This window comes from Pollachius pollachius, assembly GCF_949987615.1.
Source record: "Pollachius pollachius genome assembly, chromosome: 19".
Taxonomy (NCBI): Eukaryota; Metazoa; Chordata; class Actinopteri; order Gadiformes; family Gadidae; genus Pollachius; species Pollachius pollachius.
Genome location: NC_136952.1, coordinates 10,807,434 through 10,820,850, shown reverse-complemented (window position 1 = coordinate 10,820,850; position 13,417 = coordinate 10,807,434). Strand labels below are relative to the sequence as shown.

Here is a 13,417-nt window from a genome sequence, read left to right as displayed (position 1 = left end):
CTCTCTCTCTCTCTCTCTCTCTCTCTCTCTCTCTCTCTCTCTCTCAGAGTACACAATATATCAATAATGATAATCAGAATAAAATAATCATCATCCTCATCATGACAGTAACAAGAGTACACATGTTTGGATAGGCAAATTTTGTTTTTCAGTGATAGCATCAGCTCATACAAAAGTGACAGTAGTATGTTTTTATTTAAGGCCTTACGGCCTGTTGAAGTCTGATATGTGTATATAAATGTTTGTGTATTTGATTGTTTCTATAAATTATGTCTCTATTTGTCTTTTCTGTTTTAATCTTCATGTTTGTGTGGGTGTGTGTGTCTGTGTGTATATGCTAATGTGTATGTATGGTTATATCTATCTATATATATATATATATATATATATATATATATATATTTGTGTTTGTGTGTGTTAGTATGTGTATGAATGTGTGTTTGTGCATGTGTGTGTGTGCGTGTGTATGTGTGTGTGGCTATACTGTACGTATATATTAGGCATATAAATTTGAATGTGTGTGTGCATACGTCCCTGGCTCTGTATGTGTGTGTAGGCAGGGGCCACCAGCTCCCTGGCCCCTGGTTCCATCTGCCAGTGACTTGGCAGAAATGATAATCAGCTCGGGCTCCATAATGCACTGCAGCATCGCTACTGAGCGCGCTCCAACACAGGGGACCAGGCAGCACTAAATTAGGTCACACACACACACAAACCAGGAGGCCTCGGCATCTTACCACACACACACATACACACACACGTGCACGCGCGCACACACACACACACACACACACACACACACACACACACACACACACACACACACACACACACACACACACACACACACACCACACACACACACACACACTAATCTGGGGCTTTCCATATTTGTCCGTACACATTAAAATATACATGCATATCAAAATCTAATCTTAACACTAATATGCACGCCCCCCCAACCACACCCCCACCCCAACACGCACACACACGCACACACCCACACCCACACCCACATCGATAACATTTGTGATGCATTGTCTTCGGAAGTGTCATATGTTTTAATGGTTATATGGACAATGTGGACACAAAGACCCATCACACGCACACACAGGTGCACTCACGCATGCGCACACAGACACACACACACACAAATACACAAACACACACACACACACGAGTGCACTCACCCATGCAGACACACACACACGCACACACAAAGGCTCTTGCACACACAGCCCCTTGTGGTAACCAAATCATAACCAATTCTCTCTTATGAGCGGCTATAAAAAGATCAAAGGATGGAGCGGAAGCGAGCGAGAGAGGCAGGGAAACAGGGAGACAGAGAATGGGTAGAGGGAAGAGATAGAGCGGGAGTGAAAGGATGAGAGTGAGGTAATGTGAACCTACCAGCAGAAGACTGCTAAGCTCTCTTGCTCAAACCCCCCCCCCCCCCCCCCCCCCACCATCACCAACTCTCTCACCCACTTGTTCTAATCCTCTCTCTATCCCTCCTCTCTCTCTCTCTCTCTCTCTCTCCATCGTACAGACACACACTCTCCCACCTCTCTCTATCTCTGGCTGTCTCACTCTCCCACCATCTCGCTCTCTCTCTCACTCTCGCTCTGAGCCTCCTATAAATTATGCATCCCATAGGAGCATAAAAACCCACCTCTCTCTCCCCCTGCTCTCCCTCTCTCTCTCTCTTTCCTCCCCCTCTCAGTATCCATCTCCTTTCATGCTGTGGCTTCATAACCGATTTCAGCCAAGCGCTGCCGGGAGTTTTTCTTTCTCACTTCTCGTCGTGTCAATCCTTAGCATTCGCACATTTGAGCACAAAAAAAACCCAACCATGTTTGATATGTTCAGATGCTGCACGTTCTGACAGCCATAGTCACTTGTAAGGCCATTGTCATGGAGCACCAGCAGTCTGAAATGACACCCCCCCCAACACCACCAACAATGACATCATCCAACGGGAGGTCACCTGCAACCCAAGAGGGCGGGGCCTAAAGGCTTAGTTATGGTTCCACGTTGAACGCAAGGGGGGGTTTACGGACCCATTACCTCCTTGCGTCCAACGCAAGGGTCTGACGTGCGCCTCCCAAAAATGTTAACCTTAGGTTAACATGTTAGCAAGGGCTGTGATTGGTCCACTCACTAAAACCAGACGCAGAACCCAAAAAGGTTCACGACTGCGTCAACACTGTGCATGGCATGTACCGCTCCTTAGGATGAGAAGTATTAGCACAGGACACACCCAGGGCCTAAAGCAGCACGACGGGTTGCGTTAGTGGAGGTTTTCACCTGAACACCAGTTGGCATGTATTGTCCAGAGAGAGCCAGAGTCTGCTAAGGGCCCCTTTTTGACTCCAGTCATGTCTGCATGGGGTCTTTGGCGTACCGGGCCTTCAGCAGTACAGGTGAGGACCCCTTGGAGCTAGTGCCACATTAGAGTTGTAGGGTCCACCCATCAGGGCAACGACCTGTGATCATTATGGTCACCCAACATGGACCACAAGCCAAAAACATCTGAAGACTTTTAAGGAGACTACAAGCTAAGGCCTCAGACGTTCAAAGTTCTTCCAAACAAAGAGACTAACCATTAATGATTGACTGTTTATTATTAACAATAAAAAAAATGAATACTTCAGAGCCAACTTCCTGTCTTGTGATATATTTGTCCCAGTGGATTCATATTTGATTCGTTAGGCTACTGTTTAACACACACTGGGTGCGGTCAACAGTTTTATGACATAAACACATTTGACAATATTATTCAACCATTTTTTATTAATAGATATCCAGATGTCCATCTCTTGTAATGTCAATATTCAACAAAAATCTCAAAAAGGACAATTGCACTGTTAATTATTTGCAAATCCCTCAACAGAGGGAGTTCACGAGGTAGGGGGGTGGGACCCAAGGTTTAGTGGGGAGCTTCCCATTGGACGGAGGCCTCCTTCAGCGCGCCCAGCACGCTGAGGGCGGACCCCACGCAGCCGTCCAGGTTGGAGTGGGTGAAGCCGTCTCCGCCGCACACTAGCAGGGGCTCGGCCAGCAGGGTCATTTGACCCGGGCATCCTGGGACCGCCGTAAGGACCTGGGGGAGGGGGCGGGGACGGACAGACGGTCAGACGTTGAAATTGTTCACGTGCATCCATACACATCCAGGGCCATATCACACAGCTATATTTCACAAACGATAGTAGGCCTCAGCCGTCGGTTTTTGTGCGTGCGTGTGTTTGTGCATTTCCTGCCATTTCAACCAAGCAGGCTCACCATGAATTGTAAATCTCAGAACAGCACTGCTGTCCATCCCTGCTGTCGTTTTGAATGTATTGATATTCAACAGAGTGTAATAAACAGGTGAAGGGGGTCCTGTGAAGCTCAAATGGAGCGTGGCGTTGATGCTACCAGGGTCTCGGGGTTTTACTTTGTTTGGCCCGGGTGCCACCCATCATTAAAATATGTGCTGCACCCATGGTATTGTAAGAGCAGGTAGGGGACAGTTGGATACAGAGGATAAGAGGGGTGAAGGTGAGCTGGGGCTGGTGTCTGTATGCTCTAGACGGCTGTCGCCTTTAACTTTGAAAAGACATGGTACACAAATTACTTGATGTGTATTTAGATCTGAAGAATACCATCTTACTAAACTCACTATTGTTGCACTTTGTGTCTCCCCCTCTCCCTTTTCCTCTCTCTCAGATTTTGCTTCTTGACTGCAGCAACGCAGGAAGATGGCCGCCCTTTCTGCCTGACCATAGATGCTCCTTTGCACTGGTCACAGAGATATGGTAATGTTGAGAGTGATGGGGATGTGGTAAATATTGAGTCTTTATTCTCCTGTTGACTGGGGAAATGGGGAACAGTGTCTGTGCAGAGTCTCTACAGATTTAAAAAGTACAAGATTAACCAATGAGTCAGTAAACCACAGACACACACACACATGCATGCACGCACACGCACACGCACACACACACACACACACACACACACACACACACACAAGGGTCATGGGTGACGGAACATCTGTGTAGGAGGCTGTGGCCACAGGCCAGGACCATGTGTAACAGTGTGTATGTGCGTGTGCATCTACAATGAGAGTGTATGCGTTTTTAGTGTATCTTTGTGTATTTGCATGTGTGCAATTATGTGTTTGGGTATTTGTATGCTTGTGCAAATGCTGTATTTGTGTGTATTTGTGTGTGTGTACATGTGATGTGCCAAACTATGTGGGTGTGCTTAAACTGAGCGGGAGAGAGGGAGAGAGAGAGAGAGCTAAACAGGGAGAAACGGACAGAGAGAGGCAGGGAGAGAGACGTCCAGAGGGACAGAGATTGATTAAGTACCCATATTTATTTATGACTAGTCAAAACTATTTTAGTTCTGCAAAAAAAAAGTATGCACCACTAACGAATATGAACACTGTAAATATTTGTGGATAGAAATTAATAACTGCCCTCTTGGCCAGATCTTTGTTGACTAAAACGGATTAAATAAATGTTCATAACATCAGATCACAACATTGCAGCAATATAACAAGCAGGAGACTCAATGTAAGGGAGAGAGGGACATCAGTATGTATTGCTTTGTGGGGAAAGAGTAAGCAGCCAGCTAGCCTTGAACCATAATGCAACATTCATATTAACATCCTTTATGTCCAATTCTGATCCTTTCCGCTCAGCTACGATTTGACTATTAACACTGTGTCTGGATCAGATTTGTTTCAGCTCAAGGAGCATTTTTTTTAAGTTTACCCCAATCAGATTCAAAGACACCACACTGAATTCTATGTGTGCTTTTCAAATCTATCAAATCTGCGTTCCATGAATAAAAAGTACAAATCGAACTTGGACCACGTCCGCCTGCAGTGTGAACGAACAGCTCCATATTGGGGAGGAAATTCATCCTGAGTTGAAGTACTAAGTGATTCCAAGGATAGAGTCCCCAGTTCTGAGGTATGTTGTGGACATGGAACGGATAAACAGGAAATACACTTGAAAAGGAAACAAATTGTTGTCATTTTTCCTCTCCTCTTAATACACAACAACTCCTTTCCGTCTCCAGACATTATACAGGTTGAGCACATGACGACACACAGACTGCACTCTACCTATCGCATGTGCATGTTTACAAAGGCTTAGAAACATGGCACACACATGTATGTAAACACAGACCCCCCCCCACACACACACACACACAAATAGTACAAACACACCGAAAGGATTACATTAGAGGTGGTTATCGCGGTGGTCTGCTAAAACCCTTGCCCGAGAGACCCTGGCATTGAGAAAGGGCATTGAGTTGACAGGTCTAACTGCCCCCCTATTAGCCCCCTCTTACCCCAGGGGACTCTTAGACAATCGTGCTCCACTTGCATGAACAGATCGTATCTTAGAAGTTGTAATATGGAAATAAACAACAGTGGAATGTATTCATTTAAGATTTCAATTCTAAATTTGGCCTGAATCGTGCTTCCCATTGAATGACATATAAAATACTTTATACTTCTTCTTGTGCTTAGCATGGGTTTAAAGTAGAATTCATGGAGTGATGAATCTACATAACTGCAATTCTGGCTTTTTCCCACATTCTTCAAAACAGGAGACAAATAATTTATTCTTTGACATATCTCTTGATAACCAAAATGTAAACCATAAGATATCTATCTATCTATCTATCTATCTATCTATCTATCTATCATCTCACCGTGCTGTCAATATCTTGTACGAGCTCCACTTGACTCACCTGGGAGTACCTCCACTTCTGACACTTGGTGCTGGTTGGCTGAGGCAGACCAGGAACTAGCTTGTGGAGCTCCTCCAAGATGATTGGCTGGACCTCCTCCTTGTCCAGTTCTAGGTGCTGCAGGCCGAACGGAACGCTGGTGTGGACCACCAGAGATGACCCGCAGTCTGGAGACTCTAGACACACACGCACACACAGAAATGATCGGTAGACAATACAAACGTTAGAGAAGCATGCGTTTGTATTGTACACCCACAAACTACCAACATGGAGGTATTTGGGCACATACAAAACATCAAAGTACAGTCACGTACACAGGACATTGTCCTGTAAGACCTGGCGGTGGAGGACAGTGTAAATAAAGCATGGTTACTGTAGAGAGGTGGGGGGTGGTGGAGGGGCAGCTGTTTGACAGACAGACAGACAGACAGACAGACAGACAGACAGACAGACAGACAGACAGACAGACAGACAGACAGACAGACGTCGGAGGTCAGGGCTGCACTCACCCTGGCCCCGCTTACGGTCGTCCACGGCGACGTAGCGGACGCAGGGGTTCCCGGGGACGTACCAGGCGGCCCAGGGGACCGGGACGGTGGCGGCCGGCGGGAAAAACAGAGCCAGGGCGAAGCGCGACGAGTAGCTCACCGCCTCCAGCTGCTCCCTCTGGTCCGCAGCGAGCACTGGAGCCCCACCGGAGGAAGGGGTCGGGAGAGAGGGGGGGTTAAGCCGTCTGGGCGTCGGTTAGGCTGTCCCTCTGTCCATCGACGTACTCAACCGTCCACGGATTGACCCTCAATCCATTCATCCACCCTCCCGTCCTTTCATCCGTCCATCGGCTGTTCAGTCATCCAGCAAGCCATCGATCCATCATTCAACCCTCAAATCGACCAATGTATTTGTCAATGAATCCATTCATCCGTCCATTGCTTCATCCTCCACCCACCCGCCTTGCCCCCCCAGCTCCTCTCTAGCCCCAGCCTCGACATGAATATGATGTTAGGAATACTGTGGGCCACTGCTGGACACGGACACACGTGAAGGTCGGCCATCGTTCTCTCGCTGTCGTCACGGCAAACAGACCATGAGAAGTATATCCAACACCAAAAACCCTGCCACAGACCCTCCTGTGTTTATGTGTGTGTGTGTGTGTGTTTGTGTGTATGTGCGTGCATGCGTACATGTGCGCCGGTTTGTGCTAGCGACCACAAGCTGTGCGCTCGTGCGATGACGTCAGACTGTTATTTTGGGCCCAGAGTCCCACTTTGCTGTTGAAAAGGTTTCAGCCCACACACATCGGGGACATACTAAAACACAACGGGCGATCGTTGACGTTCCTGGTTTAAGTCATCTCTGCCCCGTGGATCGGTATCGCAGCGGCCATCAGCCATACATCCTGACCTACTGCCAAGCTGTACCCTACACGTCGTAGCTTCCAAACTGAGACCCTCTGCTCAGTGTGTGTGCCTCACAGAGCAGTTGTGAACCACCTGTTGAGTTGAGGGCAATCCATGTTGAAGAACATCCAGATTGAATAAATTGGGCATTGAGATGTACATAGTGTCACTTTGACAGTGTTCTCGAAATCCAAGGAGACGCCCGGTTGTCGCTGTGACACAGAAAATATAATTAACCTTCATTTGAAAAACGTCTTTATGTAGAGAGCGGCGATCTACATATATGAGGGCATCTCATGTCAAAGTAAACGTAGAAAATCAAATACTGTTAAAAAAATATATATTATATATGTTATCAGTATACTGTATATATATATATATTATGAGGGCCATATTATTTGGCTTTACATTATTATGCTTCCTGGATAGCTTTGACCATATGGAAGCACTAGCTGTGCAGTTTGGCAGTGGACTGCGTCTATAGGGATCTTCACTGCAGGATCTCACACTTTATAGCGAAGGTAAGAGCCATGGAAACCAAAGGCACATGCACACTCACACACACACACACACACACACCATTGCCCCTTGGGATGAAACTGTGCCCCATCCTGTCTGAGGAATCATTTACACAGAGAATGTTATTATTAGAATGTGTGTGTGTGTGTGTGTGTGTGTGTGTGTGTGTGTGTGTGTGTGTGTGTGTTTCTCTGCCGGGAGGAAATGGGCGCTGTCCCTGTGAGCCAATCAGATTAGCCCAGGGTGACATCATCTTAAACACACACCGAAGGGGCTGACACAAGCTCCGTTTCATGCAGCGCGACGTGCACGCGCACACAGACACGCGCGTGCACCGACACACACACACACACACACACACACACACACACACACACACACGGTTATTCTCAGAAATGGGTTTTGAATTAGGTCATCCAAAAGCTCTCGCTAAAGAAAAAAAGGGAAGAAAGAATCCACAAAAAATGGCTTCCAAGAACTTTTTTGTTCATCGTAAATCCATGTCAGATGTGAAAAGGAAGTTTACGCTAACCAGGGCAGGGACGCACAATGCTAATCAAGGTTAACGATTAACCTATCAGGGCGAGGTTGGGGGTGGAGGTTCAGACGTGAAATGGGTGAGGTAGCTATCATACGATCTTATCTTGTCTGTGGCCGGCGCAGCAGAAGCTTTCAGGGAAAATGTTGCAACACGGATGGAATTATTTCCCCTGCGTGTTTGCAACGCTGCCAGGAAAAGAGGCAGCATAGAGGAGCCCCTTTACTAAGTCGATATCCAAACACATCCTGAAACTAAGCTTTTTCTCAGTGTGCCTGTATTTGTTTATATTCAGGTGATTAATCATTTTTGAAACACTTTTGGCAGCTGCGAACGTATGCATACTTGTGGTGTATTCTTTCTTTTCGTGTAAGCTGCTTACATTTCTGATAAAAAGAAGCCCGTCTGAATTAATTTATTGGCCAGACAGACAGATAAGTCATACGGAGACTTAATGCGTTTAGGAAATCCAGAGAAGCAAAGAAAGGATTGTATTTCTTCACTGCAGCCAGGCGCGGATACCGGCCACTATTGCCCCCAACAGGTTGAATATGGTTACTGCGACTTCAGACAAAGGCGTACTTTGCAGTGACATAATCCACTTGTAGGACGGACACACACACACACACACACACACACACACACACACACACACACACACACACACACACACACACACACACACACACACAAATATGCTTTGTGTGCGTGTGCATGTGTGCATCTAAGTCTGGTGTTTGCCTTTCATACTTGGTATAGGGTTAAAGGCAGTGTGATGTTCCGTAGCCATGGTAACAGTGAGGGCTAGAATGTAGTCCTAAACCATAATGATAAGGGATGAGAACACATGTTGGTGTCAGTATGCCTTTAAGAGCTCCTGCAGACATAGAAACAACATGGTTTCTTTACGTTCACCTCCTCTTAGAAGACAACTTTACAGACTCATATATAGGATGCATCACCATTTTAGATATCGTGACATGCTCCGTGATATGCCTCTTTGACATCACAAATAAATAAGTAATGTGTATACATTTATATATACACCAGAATTATAGGTATTAGTCCACAATATCATGTATTTGGCAGAATTAGACAGATAGATACTGTATTGATACTGGATTAATCCTGAAGGAAATATAGCCAGCCAGTACGAAACACAATAAAAAGCAATACACACAATACAAAAAAAAAAACAACTTAACATAAACACAAGATACGAAAAGGATAGTCAAATTTCAAGGTCCTGTACATATGGGACTTGGTAGTGCAGTAGATAAATAAATAAGTGCGGATGGCTCCGGGGACAAAGGATCTCCCGAGTCCGTCGGTTGAGCAGCTTTGTGTCGGTAACCTGTCAGCGAACGTCCTCCTCTGCTGCCTGAAGGTGTGGGTGGGTGACGGTTGTTGTCCATGATAGACAGCATGACAGACAGCAGTTTGCACAGGGTTTCTCTCTCTGCCACCGTCACCAGAGAGTCCAGCTCCGTGCCGACCACAGGGCAGGCCGGCCAACCTCCCCAGCTTGACCAGCGGCATCGCGTCCCTCTCCTTAACGCTGGCCTGCCTCCCCAGCACACCGCCGCGTAGGAAAGAACACTGGCGACCACGGACCGGTCCAACATCCGCAGGAGTTTCCTGCAGATGTTAAAAGGGTCCGGCCTCCTCAGAAAATAGAGCCCGCTTAGAATCTCCATGTTCTCCGATCAGCCCAGTGTGTCAACCAGCAGCAGCCTAAGGTACCCAGTGGTCCTGACCCCCTCTCTTCATCAACCCCCTCATTTGGGAGTGGCCTGGACCTAAGACAGTCCACCACCATCCCATAGTAGTCCACCGACTGCAGTTGGTTTGACAGGCACCATACAACACACAAGTCATCCAGCCGGCCCCTAGACTCCCTGACATGCTGTGGTCTGCCAGGGGGGTATTGTGTGGGTCCATTGCGAGTCATCCCTGGGGTCTGAGGGGGTGGAGGAGCGGCCACTCCAGGGTCTTCATTATATGTGATGTTAATGCTGCCGGCCTGAAACCGTTGGGCACAACGGGGAGCCCCCGCTGAGGGCAGATTCAGACCAAATCAGGCATTGCGATTAAAAACCCAGTTCAGCGGCTCCAGACATTCATTTGAACGGGGGGGAATTGCGTTTGATCGTATCACATGATGTCACACATACGGGCCATGAAGTGACACTCTCACGTTGCAGCGGCAGTCTGCGCTAAACTCCGCCACGCCGGATTTGGTGTGTATCCCGCCTAAGGCACAGGGATGAGGCTAGATGTCTTCCACCGTGGGGGGACCCTCGCCAGCAGCAGGCTCAGGATAACGATGTGCTGAAGGGGGTCCCCAAGCTCAGTGCCACAGGCTTTTAATAGTCTGGGGCGCACCTTGTCTGGGTCGGCTACTTTCTCCTCAGCTCTCCTCTGATCACCTGCAGTGATCATGTGTTGACGGGCAGGTGGTAGGGGGGCTGCAGATGGGCCACTGCCATGATCTGATGTGCTGATAAGCGAAAGGGGACAGCCTGGGGAGAGTGCCTGAGCAGATATATGGAAGGGGAGGAGGTGACGGCTGGACAAACAGTAGGTGTTGAAGCATGTACAGGTAAGGGCAGTCAAGCTGGATATAGAAGAGGTTTAACTGGTTCCCTCTCTCCATATTACCTTCTGTTGCACTGCCATTCCTCTGCTTGCGGCCCGTGGCGGCCCTCCTAACGTCCCGGACCCCCCTCTTGATGTTCTTGTCTTGGAAGGCCTTCTTCTTATTATTATTGTTGAGGAGGTCCTTGACATTGCTGGCTACACAGGGCTTGTTGTGAGCAAAGCAGCGCTCAGTTTTCACAGGAACAACAATATCCATGCAAAAGTTCAGGTAGTCCATCATGCAGTGTGTGATGCTGTCCATGTCCTCTCAGTGTGTGATACTGTCACTGTTCCCACAGCATACTCCAGTCAGAGGGCTCAGAGCAGTGCTGAGTCGCCTCAGCAACAGGGGGCGTGTTGTCGTGGGCTGCCTTTGAACCCAAGGCTTGTCCCAATATTAGCTGAACCAGCATTGAAGGACTTCATGCTACATACCCATAGATTGTGACAGTCCCACTCCTGGTGTTGACACAGAATGGTATACTAAACCCACAACACAGTCCCACCACGGAGGGGGAAAATACATGTTTTCATGCCCTTGTGGAAGAGAACCTACTTTTTTCAATGCACCTAGGCCAGTAAGGGGATTTTTACATTTACATTAACGTTTAAAAGACGCTTTTGTCCAAAGTGACTTACATACAAACATTCACACACACGGATGGTGTGTGTGAACATGGTTGACGTGTCAACCATGTAAGGAGACAGTCGGGAGCAGTTAGAGTTAGGTGCTTGCTCAGAGACACCTTGACACACAGCTGGGAGGAGCCAGGGATTGAACTATCAACCTTCCGTTTAAAAGTAAACTCGCTTTACCTCCTGAACTACTGCAACCAAGGTGATGGCTACAGAAACTGCTCACTTGGATGGAAAATGTATGTCAGACTACTTCAGTAGTTGTCTTATTGGGATAGTGGTTCGGGCTGGCCGAGTGGATTAGTGTCTGTGTGTTCTTGTGACTTACGATCTGACAGGTCACCCTGCAGCTGGAGTATCTGAGGCACAGGCATCGTTAAGACCACAGCGTCAAACTTCTCTGGCTCGCCACCCTTCCTATGCACCTCCCATGATGCACCTCTTCGGAAGAGACTGGTCACATGATGGTCGAAGTGCAACTGGGCTCCTTCTCGGTAGGAGGAATGGAGAGTGGGAGAGAAGACAGAGAAAGGATGAGATAATAGGAAGAGATATAAATACACAGCAAGAAAGGATATAGATAGATAGATAGATAGATAGATAGATAGATAGATAGATAGAGAAGAGAGAGTGTGAGAAGTATGAACAAATAAATGGAATTTTTTGAGGAGAAGATGGAGATGTATTGAAAAAAAGAAGGAAGGACAAAATTAAAATGTTCATAAGTGAATAAGGAAAAATAGCTTAAATATGGACGGGCTAAAAAAAAACATCATTGTGTGACGGACCATGTCAGTCGAATGGTCTGTCAGCCGGTCAGATTGATTGATTGATTGATCACCTGACTCTTTGAGGAAGTGCTTGGCGATAGAGGACATCCCCGCTGGAGTGACATAGTTCTTGGTGCCATCCACGTCCCGAAGGCCTTCTATGGTAGCTTCCAGAGGTTTCAGTATTCCATGAGCTAGAAGCTCTGCATAGATGCTAAGCGGGGAAAATGCCAATGTTTAAGCCCAAACAATTACCCAAACCAAAGCATGACAGGCAATGCTAACCTAATTTAGTCATTTGACGACTACTTCATCGATTTAGTAGCGATTTACAGTCAATTTAGATCAATGTCAAAGGAGCAGGTAGGGGTTGATTGGGTTTTGAACCCTGAACCTTTCGACCTAGGGTTCAATCTAGACTTTAAGACCCATTGTACCAGATAAACACAAAAGTGATAGCCAAAACAATGTAAATCCATTAAGAAATCATTCATGGAAGCGTGGAAACACCAAAGTCAGACAGATCCCGACACAGACACGTACCTGTGATGTGCTTGAGCGTAGTACTGTGTAGCACTGATATACTGTGCTCCCAGATCTGCTAAACTAGATGTGCCGTCTGGATTTCTACTGGTCGACATCCTTCCCCCTAAATGGAAGAATAAAGTTGAGGAACAAACTGACTTCGCCATTGTCTTCATCACATGTATGCATACTATAATATACATACGTGTGAATTTAAATTAAATTGACTGTTAGCAATGCAAAGCTATATAGTATATTCAGCTTTGCGTTAACAATATATTTTTATACAGGCCTACCTGGAATTCCTGGCTATCCACATTGTTGTTCATAAAGCCTAAAGCCTACTTGTATTGTGTAAATATGCCAAATCGAACACAATCCTCAGAAGTTCTGCTGAAATATTCAATGGCACCCTTTAAATCGTCTAAACTTACCCGTGCCTCTTGACTTGTCCCACACTACTATTTGTACTTTGTTTTGCATTTCTCTCCTCAAGAGACAGGCGCATAAACTACCAGTTACCCCCGCGCCCACTATCAATACCCGGGACATGTTGACGTTAAGAAGACGACTACCACACTTCCACAATTCAACTTGTTACATGAATATCCTTGCAGAATGTCAGCTTGCTGTCATCGGTC

At 46.8% G+C, this 13,417-nt stretch overlaps 1 protein-coding gene across 1 annotated transcript; it reads right to left on the bottom strand.

Moving 5' to 3' along the window:
• Positions 1-2,793: 2,793 nt before the first annotated feature.
• On the bottom strand, positions 2,794-13,382 carry rnls (renalase, FAD-dependent amine oxidase). The gene is made up of 7 exons (XM_079757346.1): positions 13,211-13,382; positions 12,795-12,900; positions 12,323-12,465; positions 11,810-11,968; positions 6,261-6,434; positions 5,752-5,927; positions 2,794-3,103 (listed from the first exon to the last, which is right to left on the bottom strand). Exons 1-7 carry the CDS (start codon positions 13,326-13,328, stop codon positions 2,930-2,932), a joined length of 1,050 nt encoding a protein of 349 aa, XP_079613472.1. The 5' UTR covers positions 13,329-13,382; the 3' UTR covers positions 2,794-2,929.
• Between the last annotated feature and the right edge of the window lie 35 nt (positions 13,383-13,417).

What these genes read in the sequence shown, in the direction of transcription:
- rnls (XM_079757346.1), bottom strand. Translation starts at nt 13,328, where the DNA reads ATGTCCCGGGTATTGATAGTGGGCGCGGGGGTAACTGGTAGTTTATGC. An exon ending in TACGCTCAAGCACATCACAG is followed by an intron (nt 12,466 to 12,794) that starts GTACGTGTCTGT and finishes TTCCCCGCTTAG; the next exon opens with CATCTATGCAGAGCTTCTAG. An exon ending in AGAAGTGGAGGTACTCCCAG is followed by an intron (nt 3,104 to 5,751) that starts GTGAGTCAAGTG and finishes CCCCTCCCCCAG; the next exon opens with GTCCTTACGGCGGTCCCAGG.